Consider the following 16,151-nt stretch of genomic DNA (forward strand, 5'->3'; position numbering starts at 1 on the left):
TACGTTGGAATAACTTTGGACTATTTGGGTAAACAAGAAGGCAATCCTATTCGCATGTACAATAATACATCAGTTCTTACAGTCACCTTGGACATCATAGGTCTGAGTGCCACTTCGATAGTAATCTTTGTCAGTTCGGTCAGAAACCGTGAGAACATTATAGAAGTATCCAATATCTTGCAGAGGGTTGATAAAGGACTCCAAGGAAGTCTCTATAAATCCCATGTCAAATTAAGAGTTATCTCTATTGGTATATTACTCACTGTAATTGAAGCTCTGACAGCTGTTTACTTCAACAGTAGTGTTCAAACGATCTTGTATGTTCCGGCAATGACAACCTATCATGCACAGGCTGCTCTATTCCTGCAGTTCACCCATGTGTGCCACTGCTTCACTCAACGTTTCCAGATCATTACAGACAAAATTGCCAAGGAAGTGAAAAACCAAAGTCTGGCTCAAATGGTACTGGATGGATTCGAAAAATCTTTACCCAGGGTTGAAACCACTACGGGTAATTTTTTTTAGAATAGTTTTAGATAAAGGCTAAGAGAATAGATTATTTGTAAGACTAATAGGAGCTTGCACACTTGCCATCGTTGGCAACGACAATCTTTTGTAAAAGTGTCATTTCTGTGATAAAAATTAAGTACGAGCTCAGTATTTGTGTTTTTAATTTTCCGACAAGTAGCGAATATGAATTACATGATATTTAGCAATGGGCAATATATTTTGTATTAAGATGCATTTGGGGTTCTAACTTCGGGAGTCAAATGTTCATAGTGGTCCTCTTTCAGGAGATCCACTTTCTATATCAAAGCTGGAGACTTTGACCGATCTCTACTGGTTACTGTGTGGGGCTGTGAACCACGCCAACATCTTCTTCTGCAGTCAGCTGTTTATGATCACTCTGTCCCTGATGATCCACGTCACTGTTCACTTCTACTACTTCATTAGTGTCGTGGCGTCAACTACAGGGCCACCCCCTCTTAATCAGGTGGTCACCCTTGGAACGTGGGTCATCCTTCAGATATCTTGCTTGGTTTTCATGGCGCGGTCTAGTGCGTCTGTAGCTAATTCAGTAAGTTACCTTGTTTTACGTATGCTCGAATGTAATAACTAATTCATTTTCCCTTAACACTTATTTTTTAAGTTATGAATAGGCCGAAAAAAGTGGTTATGTTAGAACCAATACTAGATTGGGTTGTAAATTACTCTCCAAACCAAATAACAGACATGAGTAAGACTCTCTGGATTTCAACGCCAAAATAATGATTGATACCTACCTTGCACGCCTTTCACCACCACGTATTTATGAGCATAACATAATCTAAATATTTAGTAAAATAAATTCAAATTCGCTTTCATAATTTGTTTTACAAAGTACCGGCCCATACTAGTATAGAAACGTACTTTTTAATACTAAATAATGGGGTTTAAATTGAAACTAACATTTCCGTGCTTTCAGGCCAATGCTACTGCTCCAACGGTGTGTAAATTAATCAATCAAAAACTAAACTTACAAGTTATTGATCACGTAAGTATCATTATCATGTATTACAAAAGTATCAACCAAAGTATTTTATGTAAACAGTTTGTATGAGTAGAATATTACTATGTATGTGCATAAACATATAATTACAAAATAATTTAAATTCTAAATCTTTCTTAACGTATCTATGAAATCATCTAAGTTTTAATTATTATATTATAGATTTAAACTTGATCTTTTATGGTAGCTTTGGTTCTTCAATTAAAATGCTGAAAATCTGTTTTTACATCTATGGCAGTTAAAAACTCACGTCTTCTTTATTCCAGCTGGAAACTTTCTTGCTCAAGTTGCTTCATCAGAACACAAACTTTTCTGCTCTGGGTCTTTTCCAGTTCGGCAACGACATTTTGATTTCGGTAAGTTTTCTTCCTTAATCAATAGGCTGTCTATTGGTAAAAACTTGATCCTCACGAGCCAATTGTACTCTCCGTAAGTATTAAATGAAGCCGCATCAGTTTACAATCTCAATAACCCTACATAAACCTCAAAACAATCTACCAGATCTTTCTAATATTAAATTAACATACTTATCCAACGTACCAATAATACCAGATACCCATTACACTGAATACACTAAGCTTTCGTACAATGCCTGGTAACCAGTAAAGTGTTAGTTGACCAGAAGTCTGTTTGGTAATGACCTATCTAGTATTTCTAGTACAGCCCAGGAAAAAAAATTAGACGATCGTTTATTTCCATAGAAGAGTTTAGTTTCAACATATTTCGTTGTATTGTTTCATGAGATGTTCGGATGGCGAGTTTATTGATGACACATCAAAGTGATTCAGAAATAGTACCATGAGGTAACATCAGAAGATTATTTCTTTTCAGGTAGCGAGTTTATAGTCAGCATATTTATTGATTCAGGTGTAGTTCCATGAGACAACTGATATTACGATTGTTTATTTTCAGATGGCGAGTTCAATGGCGACATATCTAGTGATTCTGGTACAGTTCCAAACACGTAAATAGGTAATCGTTTGTAAAGATCGGGTTTCAAGGACGACTCACCTAAACCCGTTCAAATCTAATGGGTGAAAACTAGCTTTGAAATGTAAAACTGATAACGGAAAGTTTCTGTATTGCCGAATTATATTCTAGATAAAGTGAATTAATGAATATTTGTAGTAGGTTTTCTGTGTAAGAAAACGTTTAAAGAGAAACTTTACTTACGCTCTGCCAATAACTGAATTTGTTGTGCATATGTACTATATACTGGTCCAGGAAATAGTTGGAATAGGATTGTAAGGTGTAATACCAAAATCTATTAGTTTTTGAAAATGTTCAGAAATATTCGATTTGGTTTATGCCGTTGACATGAGTTAATTAAGTTTAAGAAAGGTTTATAGCAAAATGACAAAAAATTGTGTGAACCTTATATTAAAAATACATGTTATTACGAACATATAATTTTATTTTGAATCTGAGTTCTATGGTTACTGATAAGGTTTTCGTTTCTATAATTTTAATAATATACTTTACAAGGGAAGTATTTATTTACGTTTTACGATTTAAATTCAATTATTTGTAATGTAAATGAAGATGTTTTTTTTTAACTTATATTATATTTGTTTGAAAAATAAAACTTGAACTTTTAATTGAAAATGTAGTTTGTGATTATTGTAATCCCTATATTTCGCTAGATAGATAAATTAAAATTTATTACTAATTAAACGCTCAACCATATATAATATCCTGGTAACTCATATAGCGAACACAAAAACAAACTTGTTTTCGTATTTGAGATTACTGCATATAGATTTGCTATGCATGGCAGATAACTGTGTACACAAGTACAGTAACATTATCTCTAGTACTCATAAACGTTGACTAGGCTCACGTGTAGGAAAATATGCATTATTGAAAAAGTCACCCCGGGTATTGAATGTATTGAACTAACAAATAAATGCTGCCATAAACGTTGTTTCCTTTCCAAGTCCGTTTGCTCTGAGACAACTTGTTGGAGACGAAATGAAGTTTTTGCCGAAGGAAATTCTTATATTCAGTGTTGTATTTGGGTCATTGCCTCTGAAGTATGTGGGTTATTCTAAAATACACAAAAAACCTCGAATTTTCTCTAACTGCATTTACTTGGGGCTTTATCTTGTTGGTATTTCAAATGTCAATGTCATGCATTGCTCTGTATATAGATCATACAGGTAAACAAGCGGGAGAGTTTATTCGAATGAGAAGTGACACTTCCACATGCGTGGTTTTCCTTGATGTAATCACACTCAATGTAATGGCAATCGTTTCATTAGTAAACTCTGCCAGAAACTATCCGAGATTTCTGAAATGCCTAAGCACCTTGCAAAAGTACGACCATGCTCTTCGGATGAAGACAAAGGACCAAAAGATTAGACGCAGGGTGATCTTTACGGTTCTGTTAATGACAATATTTATAGTTCTCTGCACAATATTCTTCATGAGTGAATACAACAATTTTGCAATATACATTCCATCACTGACTTTGCACTGTTCTCAAGCTGCGATGCTCCTACACTTCAGTCATCTCTGCACGGTCATCACGCTGAGGTTCAAGGTTATCAATAATAAGATCGAGAAAGAGATTACTAATAGCAGGGGTGAAATTGGTCGAAAAATTATCAGCAAGACCAAACCGGATGCAGGTAATTTGTTTAATATTCTTACAAATATTTAAAATTAAATTATTTATATCACCAAAAGTGACTAAATTTGTATAAAAATTGTGTCAATTAACTTGTGGTGCTGAACACAATGCAATCAATCATTAATTAATTCCATTGTAATGCAAATAACATCAAAAGCCCGGTGACCAATGGTAACAATTAGAGATGAAAGGTTTTTTTCGTTGAGGCAATCCAAATTGTTTTAGGACAATTTTGTTCGCAGTGGCATATTTTTTCGTAGAATCCAACTATGGCAATCTCGAACTTACAAATCTCATACTTCTGTTGAAATCCAGTATTCACTTTCAAATTTCATCCTTTCAAAATCAACAAATGAGCTTGCTCATCATTATCCATACAAGAATTAAATCAGAAGTCTGGTAATTCTGGAAACCAAACTATTACGCCATCTAAATATAAAGCTGGAATAGCTAGATTACAGGAAGTCTAAAATAATTAATAAGATTTAGACTTTTTATTGTATAAGATACTAGCTGTTCCCGCGGCTTTGCGTGCTTTTCATAAGCTTTGCCCGTGTATAAGCGCTTTTGGTTCAAGTGAACTATATTTGCAACGCCAATGTAGAGTTTGCCTTGTTGCCACGTTCAAGAAAATCTGTCAAAAGTGTATGTTTACAGCCATTGTACATGTACATGTACTTTATTATAAAGTGGTATAACACTCAAGCTTTAAGTTAAAACTGACGATACTATAAATAAGCATTGCTTAGTGTATTATGAACACCAACTAATACATGTTTGGTTTATTGCAGGATGTTCTTCATCCGTCCAACATTTCAAGTTTTTGACAGACCTCTACTGGCAACTGTGCCTTGCTGTCTATCAGGCTAATACCTTCTACAGTAGCCAGCTCCTAGCCGCCATGTTGTCTGCGTTCTCTCACGCCACGATATTTTTGTACTATTTCATTAGAAATTTCAGGCCTGAGCCTGTTTCCAATGAAACTATGAAAGCAATTATTCTTTTATTGATGGTAGTCATTTATAATGCTCACTTGGCCGTGATTTTAAAATCAAGTACAGAGCTCACGAAAGCTGTGAGTATCTATGAAATAAACTGTCAAACTTTACATTTATTTAGTAAAGCGGTTTTTATTAGATGATATCAACATTATGTTTTGCCAGAGATGTAGTTAGGTAGCTATGGACTATACTGGGTGAATTTTCAAAGTTTCGACTCAAAAGAGAAAATGGTAAGGACAAACTGGAGCTTAATGATGGCCGAAAAAATAAAACAACACGAAGTAGAAACTTCAGGCGTACAGTGACCTTTGATTGGTGGAAGGGCGTATCAATTTGAAGCTATCTTGGAGGACTCCAGAGCTATGAGACAGGATTAAAGTATGACATTATCTAGAGCAGCTAAGATATATGGAAATGATTGAAACAGAATATCTATATTAGTCTGGATTGTAGATAGAGTCGCTGGCGTAAACATTGTTCACAGTCAAGTGGTCAGAAGGTGGATGGACCTTCTGCACACAAAATAGAAAGTGCATATTAACTCAGGGAGTACATATGATGTCTTTCAAAACCATAAGGTTATTTTAAAAATATTGAACATCCCTTGCAAAAATAAAACAGAAAAGTACCTATGTTTCGCAATACATTAATAATTATATTATTGCAGTACACAGTTTAACAATGATCATTTTAAGCGTGGCGTAATTATCATTATAATGATATACACATTCACTCAGGTAAAGAAAATACATTTAACCCAGTACTCTTTCTATTCCAACTACCTTTCCCAGGGACTATCAAAGACTCTTTCACACTTTCATTCCAACAAATATTTCAGACATGTTCTACAACTATTAGGATTCGTTTCTATTGTTTAACTGATTTGGGTAAACTGTAAATAAACTTCACTCTAACATGTAAAAGTAGGATTTTAAAACCAGAAATTCTATTTTGTCGATAACTATATTCTATATGATAATTATTCCTGTATCTTATCTCGTACAGATGTATTGCTGCCTTTAAAGGCTTCTTTTAAATATGTGCGATTCCATTTTACATATACTGTATACCCATAAATGCAATTACTAATCAATATTTTGGAAGTTGTATTTGCCTGTTTGCTCTGGAAAGCTTACCCTATGATTCAGATATACCTGCAAAGGAATAATATAATATAATATTATTAGTTTACAAAGAAACTCATACATATAGTATATAAAGTTTATTAGATTTGGACTTGTAATTTTTATATTGTTTCCTTTTTTTCAGGTGAATGAAACGGCGCAAATCTTGTGTAGACTGAATAAAAGAAACATGGATCAACATTTAAAAGAGCATGTAATTTATACATTTGATTTTTTTAGTGAAATTCTTATATATAACAATAACTCCACTAAATGACAATGAAACCCATTATATGATACCTTTCGATTCGAGAAGTTTAGGCCTAATATTGAATTAACTATTCCAAATATATAATTTATTTTCTCTTACCTATATTAAACAAACCACATATCAAAGTTTTATTTCATGAGTTACACATTTCATGTACCATAAAATCTGGGTAGTTTAGAATTAAAATATAAGAGCAATGAAGGATATGTTTTAAAGTCTGAAAAGAAATTATTCATTCCAACTATCAATTTTAATCAACCCCCCATTTATAGCATTGTAATTTATAACAAATCTGTTAATATAAGGTCTCTGCATGATAATTCGCATTAATATAACTAAATAATTCTATATAGTTAATTTCTGTTCAGTACAACATAAGTAACACTTCTGGATGCATCAAATTGGTTTTTTCTAAAACTTGTGGTCTAATTATAAAAAGAATTTTGATCAGTTATGATATTCTCAAGGTCAAGCTAACACTAATTATCGACAATGAGATAAAATAAGAATCATCAGATAGATGCCTTTAGAATATATGTTTGAAATTGTAGAATATAAGCTCACTGACTTTTATATTTTTAGTTTTCATTTTTTTTAGTTTTTTATTTTACTCGTTTGATTTCAGTTGGATTTGTTTTTGCTGCAGCTAATGCACCACAATGCAAAGTTCTCTGCATTCGGCTTGTTCCAAATTGACAACAGGATTTTGGTGTCTGTAAGTTGCTCGTTCTTTAGTTCGTAAGTTCTTAGTTCTTGGCTAACGCGCCCGGTCCATGGCTATAATCTAATTATTTAGGCTTAACCTCAGTTAACTTAAAACGCTTTCTACAGTGAGGCTGAAAATATTTCAGGAATAGTAAGATTTTGATGTGAAGTGTACCACTGAAATTAAAGATTAAACTTGATTTGTGTTAAGGCTCTATTTAATTACCAGATTGAAACATTATGATCATTGCTCTAAACTGGTTGGTGCACCTTTATTCCCACGAATTATTTACTTATAACTATGATTTATTGCCAAAAAATTCAGACAATGATGTACATTTTTAAGAATCTACATTACAACAGACTGCATTATTAATATTTGGAGAGTACGTGTATGGTTCTTAACTAATGAATTAAATTCTACGGTTTTGCACAAAATTTTACTTTTGTCACTTTGAGGAAAAGTTAGTGTTGCCACCATTTTCAAAAGATATTCAGATTCAGATTAGGAAAACGACCAAATTTTATTAATTTTAAACACTGTAAAATAAAAAATAGTTGAGATTTTTATTACAATGTATAATAACGTAACATACATTAAGAAATTTACTTATATCAGTCTCAACATAGTAGTTTCTGGCTTAAACAACTGGTTTTAACAGCAAATGCTTGTAACCCTGTGGTCATTGTTATTTTAACTTTCCTGGATATATGGGAATTAATAGTAATATTTAAAACTCTAAAACTGATACCGTTTTACTGCTGTTGACTAATATAAAATATTTTTTGTGTATTGTGTAGGAAGAAACTCAGTTCAAAGATGTACTACGATAAGCTCATTAAAACATGACAAGTATATTTCAAAAACTCTCTTTGGTCAAATCAAATCATCTATATTTACTGCATTTTCATAAAACAGCTAATGCAATCTTGGTTTTTGTTAAAAAAAATTAAACTCTACTACACTCGTATTTTAAGAATACTTCAAATCTTATAAAACGTTGAATAAAAAAATTATTTTATTTTGTGGAAAACATAATCGCAACCACACAGTAAATCACAGTTTAACAGTAAATCGCAGTTAAAATACTCTACGTATAAGAAGATTTACCTCATATTTTAGCACATACATTTTATACATCTCTCATATTCTCATCTCATATCTCATACATCTCATATTCTTGTCCTTAATAATTAGGGCAGGATACTAAAGTTCGTTAATGGTATGGTTATTACATTGTTTGTCCTCAGGTTGCTGGTTCAGCCACAACATATCTGGTAATTCTGATCCAGACGCGAGATCCGGGTCGGGCTCCATCATGAGTTACTGTGAACATCTCAACTCTATCTAATGACTGAAATCTCTCCATGCAGAATTATAAGTAATGTGTTTGGTCGATTGAAAATAGACTCAAGATTATTTTTACCTTCTTTATATTCATATCTTCTGCAAAACGACTAAGTTTAAACATTTTAGATTAATTAAACAATGTTTTTTACAGTCCTTCAATTAAGATATTGATATTAGGAATAAAAAGCACTTCTTTAAAGAGTAACATTATTGTATTCACTTAAGAGTAACAACGAATGCACAATAGAAGTTATATAAATCATTTTGATGAGGATCTAAAACCAATCTCTTGGTTGAAAACGTTAAGCTGGAGGATAGTAATTAAACTATACCCTGCGTACCGGTGATCAAAGCCTGTTTTAAATAGTTACTGCGTTTTCTGTAGATTAATATACTCTCGTACACTCTACGATTAGATCATATTGACTTTGATCATTCATCACCCATTTTTTTGTTAGTTAATGTATTTACGATTTGTTTTTAAATCGAATGGATTAAATGAGCTAAAATCAACACTCAAGGTTCTCTAAAGACCTTACATCTGAAATTGTCTAATGATGCACACTCTGTAAATTACCTTATTACTTAGCTTGAATCAGTGGAATGGATGGGAAATAGTTTTAAAGAATCTGGAATAATCAAAACATTACACTAAATAAATATGGTGTTAACAATTATTATTCTTAATGTTATAAGCCTAAAAATATGAGCCAAAAACATAGATCGAACTTTGACAATGCAAATAAAGATTGATGGTTTGGTTTGACTAAAACTCTATAAAAGGTATACTTCTTTATTCCTCCTTGTTATCCTTCCTTGTTGATTATCCACCTCACTCAACTGGAGAATTCCATTAAGTGATGATAAAAAGTACTTGCCTGCAATTACCTTTCCAAGCGTAGGCTATTTGGACCTTGCTTGCACTGCAATTACTTAAAATATAAGCCTCCTTCCTTCCGACTAGTCTCATACGATTTTGCAAGCTTGTTCCCCACAATGGGATCGAGCCGGGAACCCTGAAATGATAAGCTTAGACGCTATCCTCAGCTGTCATAGACGTCTATTAATACAGTACATGATTTGTAGCCTAATTATAGCCTCTGGTAAATACGCTTGTCTTGAAGCAATACGTTCATCTTATTGATTATCGGTAGTAAATGTTTCAAAAAAAATAACAAGTAAATGCCATTTTCTTGTTTATTAGACCATTTTCCTTTTCTTCTTTTTTTTAAAAAAAAAAACCAACACCATTGGATTGAAATATGAGGAGAAGGTTAGTATGGTATTGTTTATTCATCAGTGTACAGGGCTTCTACTAATGGTGACTTTCATGAATCTTTAGTTTTGAGGTTAGAATGGCTTTCTAGAAGAATAGCCCTTGGTTCCATTTGAGGATTGTGTGGCAGAAATGTTGTGTGGCAGAACTGTTGTGCGGCAGAGCCACTGCTGTGCGCCGATTTTGAGGACGGAGTGTACACAATATATAACAAGTTTTATATGCCTCTTTAATATATTTATAATTACTTCTTTCCTGCTACAAGATTGCGAGCAACGACTACGTTTCAAGTAGCAAACAATGTTAGTAGTGTTGGATGGCACATCATATTATACTTGCATAATTAACGACTTCATACTTACTCCTCACGGATAAGTATTTATTACAGTACAGTATTAGTTAAAATTATTTTTCTCCATGTATGTATAGTGGATGCCTATCTGTGAATCTTATATCGTTATAGTTTCTACCATGCAACGAAAAATGCATAGGGATGTATCTATCTTATTATCAGAGTATAGTTTATCTTTTTATTGAATGTTGTTACTATTTTCGATGTATATTTTATTATCAACTTGTTAACATTTTCCTTTCCTGCCTCTCCCCTCTCCCTCCAAAAAAAAAAGACAAGAAAGAAAAAAAGAGAAAAGAAAACGTTTTTAATCTTGTTATCAGCTCTTTAGTAATTTTGTTTCTAGGTCTGAATATCTGTCACTATATAGTATTGCTGTTGTAACTTTGAATGTATTAAAGACTTGTAACTCTCGTATTTTGGAATTTATAATTGTTGTTATTATATGTTTATTATCTTTAATAATACTTTATGTGTGGCCATCTTGTTATTGAAGATATTCAAATTTTGTATTGCCGTTGAAAGGAAATGAATAAGTAAATATGATTATTTTTCATCACCTAAGTATTTTGCGTTCTACATCGATATTAAAAACTAATCTGCCGTTTAAAATGAAAATTTATTGTACTTTTTTATTCATTACTGTATAATATTAAGCGTCATTATGTTCATTAAGGCTATATTCATAACGTGTTTAAAGAAACAATACGGGTTTTTACGACTGTCTTCTTTTGTATTTGATGCGTACCTAAAATCAGTAACAAATCCCTAAGTTTGTAATTTAAAATATTCTTAAAGAAGTCTATGGTGATGGATGAAATAAACCAAACGACACATTTCTCCATTTTTATTAACCCCTTATCGATACTACTTTGTGTTAATGTTGAAACCAAATGTATATTTGGTACTCTTGGATAAACGTTCAACATAGTGAATATACTCCCTCCAGCTACGGATAAACATAAGTGTGATGTGAGTTGTACAGTAGAATTATTATTCCCGCTTAAACATTACACAACACACTTCTTATGTTAAGCAAATATCATAAATAAGGTTCTTGTTACCAGAATGGTAAAGGATAGTTTGTTTGCTCTGCCAATTTTCACACTCATTCATTACATTAAGTTGAACATCAATGAAATCAACAGTGAACCACGTAATGCCTTATAGAAGTACTTCTTCTCGTATGTAAAGTGAAACTTAATCATTGTTAAAAACCTTCAATGCCCTATCTACCTGAGGAGGTTCTTTTTCTCGGACAAGTGTTTGGAGCTCTACCGCTTGAATACGCCACCAAACCGAGATCACCCATTGTTCTATTTCTCCCCAAAATTATTCAAGTGGGGATTGTTTGTAGTGATGATCCAATCCGTATGTTCTCTTTTGGTTTTATACTTGGATTTCGAAAGCAGATACTCCAGCCGGCCGATTCGTATCCAGAGCAACACGTCACTGATGGCGGTGTTGCTGGACGAGGCAACACTGATCATACTGGCAGTGGCCGTGCTTTCCGGATCCTCGAGAAACGTCCCCAACTTGGTGGAACTGCACAAAATTTTGGCCAGATTTGATGGGTCTCTCCAGTTGAGCGTAGCACAGTCTAATGTTCTCTTGAAGGTGGCTGTAGTCGTAGCTTTTATCACAGCCTTACTATTGGTCACAACAGTTTTATTCTTAGATGAGCGATGTATTTTCCTCCTATACGTGCCAGGATTCACAGTGTTTTATACGCAAGCGACATTGTTCCTTCATTTCACTGAGGTGTGCTCCTGCATCACCAAACGGTTCAGGATTATCAATAGTAGAATCGAAAGTGAACTGACAAAATGGAACTCGACAGGATATAACAAGTGGCAGCTTGGTGTGAATTTTGTTAATGGTACGGCTTTTAACGATAATTTCTTGTAGCTTGATATTAACAGATTGTTACAACTAGTATATGTTTTTTAGCATGAGCTAGACTTTTTAAACCAAAGAAAATAGTATATTCGTTGTTGTCCAATTGAACTCAACCGTACTTTCTTTATTTTGTATGTTGCTAGTTCAAAAATTATTGATCAATTAATTGGTTTCCGGTGTTAAATAAAGACGAGTACGATTGTCATTACTAATACTATAAATGAACACTGAACATTTTCTTCAGCGATATCCTAGTAAACTTATCTGTCTTTGGTGTTTAGTAGTACGGTTCTAAGGCTTTAAATTATTGCCAAGTGCAAAGAAACTCTAAAAATGTGAATACATAGAGATATATGGGGTTTAAACCTGCAGAAATTACCCATCCCTCCTGTTACTTGATTTTCACAGGTGGCATTCATGGGGTACAGTCTCAAAGTTCGGTTGGTTTCTCAATCAACGTAAAGGTTCACATACGAGTAGCTTATTTAAAACCCTCCAGTAGAGATTACCTAAGCAACTAGAGATTCCACAAACAATTCGAACGGTTAGAAAAGATCCTATCTTTTCCCCCATACCGACAATTAAATTGTACTTTATTAATAATAGTTTTACTCGATTTAATTTTGCAGAAAGTACACCTTGTGACGCTAAAATACGGATTTTGATGGATCTTTATTGGCTTTTATGTGAAGGGGTACATCAGTCCAATCTGTTCTTCTCTTCGCAGTTGCTGGCATCAATACTCTTGTCTTTTATCCATATCGTTATCCATCTCTTCATATTCCTCACAACTATGTTGAATGCTGGCCCAGATAATATTCTACAATGTGCTATCCTTGTCGTCTGGGTTGCTTCACAGGCGTTTCACGTTGTTCTCCTAGTGCGAGCCTCCACTCTCGTCACGAAATCGGTAAGATCGTTGTCTGGATATAGCCATTCGCATTATCCTAACTGTTTTTGGAGTTAGAGTTGATTTAAAAACGTTGTTGTTTTCAATATATCTGGTTTACAAATAAATCTTTCTGTATATATGTTGTAGGCCGATTCCACAGTGTTTATAATCTGTGACCTAATCAATGTGAAGATGAACCAGACGCTTAAGAAGAGTGTAAGTAACATTTGTAATAAAACCCATCTCTGTTCCCGGCAATTCCTAACTTTGGTGGAACTTAAGTACCGTATTCCAAAATCTACTATGGATAAACTTTAATTTATTCATTGAGATCAGTTAGATATTTGTTAAATACAATTTGTTATTGTTATTGTAATCACATAACGTATATTTTCAGATGAAAGAAATCCTACTCCAGTTACTTCACCGTGATGCAAGATTCTCAGCTATGGGTCTGTTTCAGATCACTTGTCCTATCCTCGTTGCAGTAAGTAGAAAGAGAAAGAAAGAGAGTATTTAAGCTTGTAGACAAAATAATTACAATTTCAAAGTTCTAGTAAATTAACTTTCCGTAACTAAATTCGAAATTTTAGGAAAGGTATACTTCTTGGCAAGTTCACCTCTCGTGATTATTATCCTTTAAATGTCGATGGTGATTTTCGTTACCACATTAACGCATTTACTTTTACACTGTTTTAACCATTCTGTGATATTAATTAGAATATTTTAAATTGCTAATTTTGATAAAAACAATAAATAATTAACTTATAATATATTTTAAATGTTTAATGCGTGGAGAACTTACATAACAATAATACACTACAATAATTTCTAAACTTAAGTTTATGTTAGGATCGTAGGACATTAGTCTTGTTAAAAAACCTTTTGATATTTACTTGTGGTCAAGCCAAAGACAACTAAACACTATTATAATAGTTTTTATGGCCATCACAGGTTTGTGAGATTTTTGTATCTCAACTGTATCTGTATAAACAACATTTTATTTATTTACAATCTGTTCTAATCGGTCGATCGTGATGGTGCCATCTCTCCCGCCCAAATGTTTACCATCGTACCTCTTCCATAGGTACCACTTTTGACTATACAATAGGCTACAGGAAGATATGTAAACGAAACGCTAAAATTTGATCCTGTCTGCAAATTTCATGTTGCACAGTTTTTGGTGTCAAACGATAGAAACGGGAATTATGAATATATCATAGAAATAAATTAAATTAGTGAAGTAGATTTAACTCTGACAATGACAAAAAGGCCCAATAATCGAACGTAATTCATCAAAATTAGATTATTACTAGAAGTCCATGATTAGATTATTACTGAGTCCATGAGCGTCATTACTTAATAAGATTTAATTAAATTATAAAATAAGAACTGTAAAGAACGTGAGTAATTAATTCATATCCATATGAATTTCTTGTAAAGGCTAATATATAACCAAACATATAAAATATATATATATATATATATATATATATATCTTTTCGTCTGATAGCTTTAAGGCTGATCTTTTTATAAAATTTTTCCTCAAAATGCCCTATACATATTATCACCCCAACGCCTCTTGTATTTAGTACCTTGTGTACAATGCAAAGGGAGAAGTTGATAAATTAGGATTTTCTATGGGAGTGAGGGTGTTGATGGATGGGGAGAGACAGACGTTTAAGGAAACGTTTTACAAATAAAATACAGGGAATTTCGCTGGAATTGTGAAGGATTGTTGCCACGACCCTTCTAGTCGTTAACTTTCTTATTTGATCAGCTCTTTTTGTTCATAAACTATGTTAAACTATAAATGCTACATTGTTGTACATTATTCACATTTCTAACTACATAATAACCTATTGTGTTGCAGATGACAGGCTCGGTCACAACTTACCTGGTAATTATGATGCAATTCCAGACGCAGATGAACTAATGCAGCCTTGTCTTACTAGACTTCAATAAACTTTAAGCATATCATTATTTGTCAAAACATATAACTGTAAAATATCTGTATTGTGACCACATGTGTCTATCTAGTGTATACACATATAAATTGGATCACAGGATTCTGAGTTATGAATGTTCAAAGTTACAGTTTGGCTGAAAAGCGCAAAAAACCGGCATTTTTCGTTGATATCGATATAAAAACTGGAATGTATTGTTAGTAAACAGGGTTATATGTATAAACACAGAAATAAACACACTAAAATTTAATACAACTCTCGTTATTGTAGCTCTAATACTCAGTTTGTCGTCAACTTTCAAATTTGGATATCTATACTTTTGGATCCGAGAGTAGACATCAATATTTAGCTTTAGTCTTGACTTATAATTTAAACTTAACCTTAATTTGTTACTGTTATGATTACATTTTCTTTTAGTTTAATACACTACATATAAAGTCTGTTTATTGCAGAATATATATTATTTATCCCTGTATACACTGTACTGAACTTTATACATTCTGACCTGATCTTTGCCCTCCTTTTGTTAGATCAGAAGTACTATAAAATAATTATTTTAGGACCTTTTTCTCGGTGGAAGGCCCACGGACCTCCCTACTGATCTGGGGCTTTTTCATACCCCATACTCCACGGTATTCCGGGCACCCCTCAGAGATTTCGGGGCCAAACATACTTAACTTTCAATGCGCTGTTCAATTAATAATTTAATGAACTGCAATATAAGTTAATGTTTAACAACACCAGTCGTGTACTTGAAGGAAAAACCAGTCTAGCACTTATCCATAAAGTGACAGCTAAAAATATAATTTGTTCTTACTTTCCCAAATCTACGGATATGAACCATAGTTACAATTATTTGATTGAACATTAATTTGTGAACATGTTTATAAAACTAACATCATTGACACATTAAAGTTCATTGTGTCTTAATTCATTAATATACTTGCCCATGAATTAATGAAAGACGCCCATTAATATACTTGATATCACACTCCAAATATTATTATTTTGACACCGATTTTGAACTCCTCTAACCCTCCGGAAACTGGAGGTCTTGGTTTATGGTACCTTAAGTGTGGCACTAATTTTAAATTTATTAAACTATATTGAAACAGCAAAAAAATAGTAATCA

At 33.0% G+C, this 16,151-nt stretch overlaps 1 protein-coding gene across 1 annotated transcript; it reads left to right on the forward strand.

Annotated features, from left to right (window-relative positions):
• The first annotated feature begins 330 nt into the window (after positions 1-330).
• Positions 331-14,988, forward strand: LOC124368105 (putative gustatory receptor 28b). Its single transcript, XM_046825380.1, has 10 exons — positions 331-511; positions 795-1,078; positions 1,816-1,905; positions 2,462-2,513; positions 4,036-4,179; positions 4,973-5,117; positions 11,674-11,890; positions 13,200-13,268; positions 13,450-13,539; positions 14,926-14,988. The coding sequence occupies exons 1-10, from the start codon at positions 331-333 to the stop codon at positions 14,986-14,988; spliced, it is 1,335 nt and encodes a 444-aa protein (XP_046681336.1).
• The last annotated feature ends 1,163 nt before the right edge of the window (positions 14,989-16,151 follow it).

Source organism: Homalodisca vitripennis, chromosome 8, assembly GCF_021130785.1.
Source record: "Homalodisca vitripennis isolate AUS2020 chromosome 8, UT_GWSS_2.1, whole genome shotgun sequence".
NCBI lineage: Eukaryota > Metazoa > Arthropoda > Insecta > Hemiptera > Cicadellidae > Homalodisca > Homalodisca vitripennis.

Bases quoted from the DNA above. Each gene is read 5' to 3' on its own strand.
- LOC124368105 (XM_046825380.1), top strand. From the start codon at position 331: ATGACAACCTATCATGCACAGGCTGCTCTATTCCTGCAGTTCACCCAT. The intron at 1,079-1,815 runs GTAAGTTACCTT...TCTTTATTCCAG, and splicing joins GTGCGTCTGTAGCTAATTCA to CTGGAAACTTTCTTGCTCAA. The intron at 13,269-13,449 runs GTAAGTAACATT...GTATATTTTCAG, and splicing joins ACCAGACGCTTAAGAAGAGT to ATGAAAGAAATCCTACTCCA.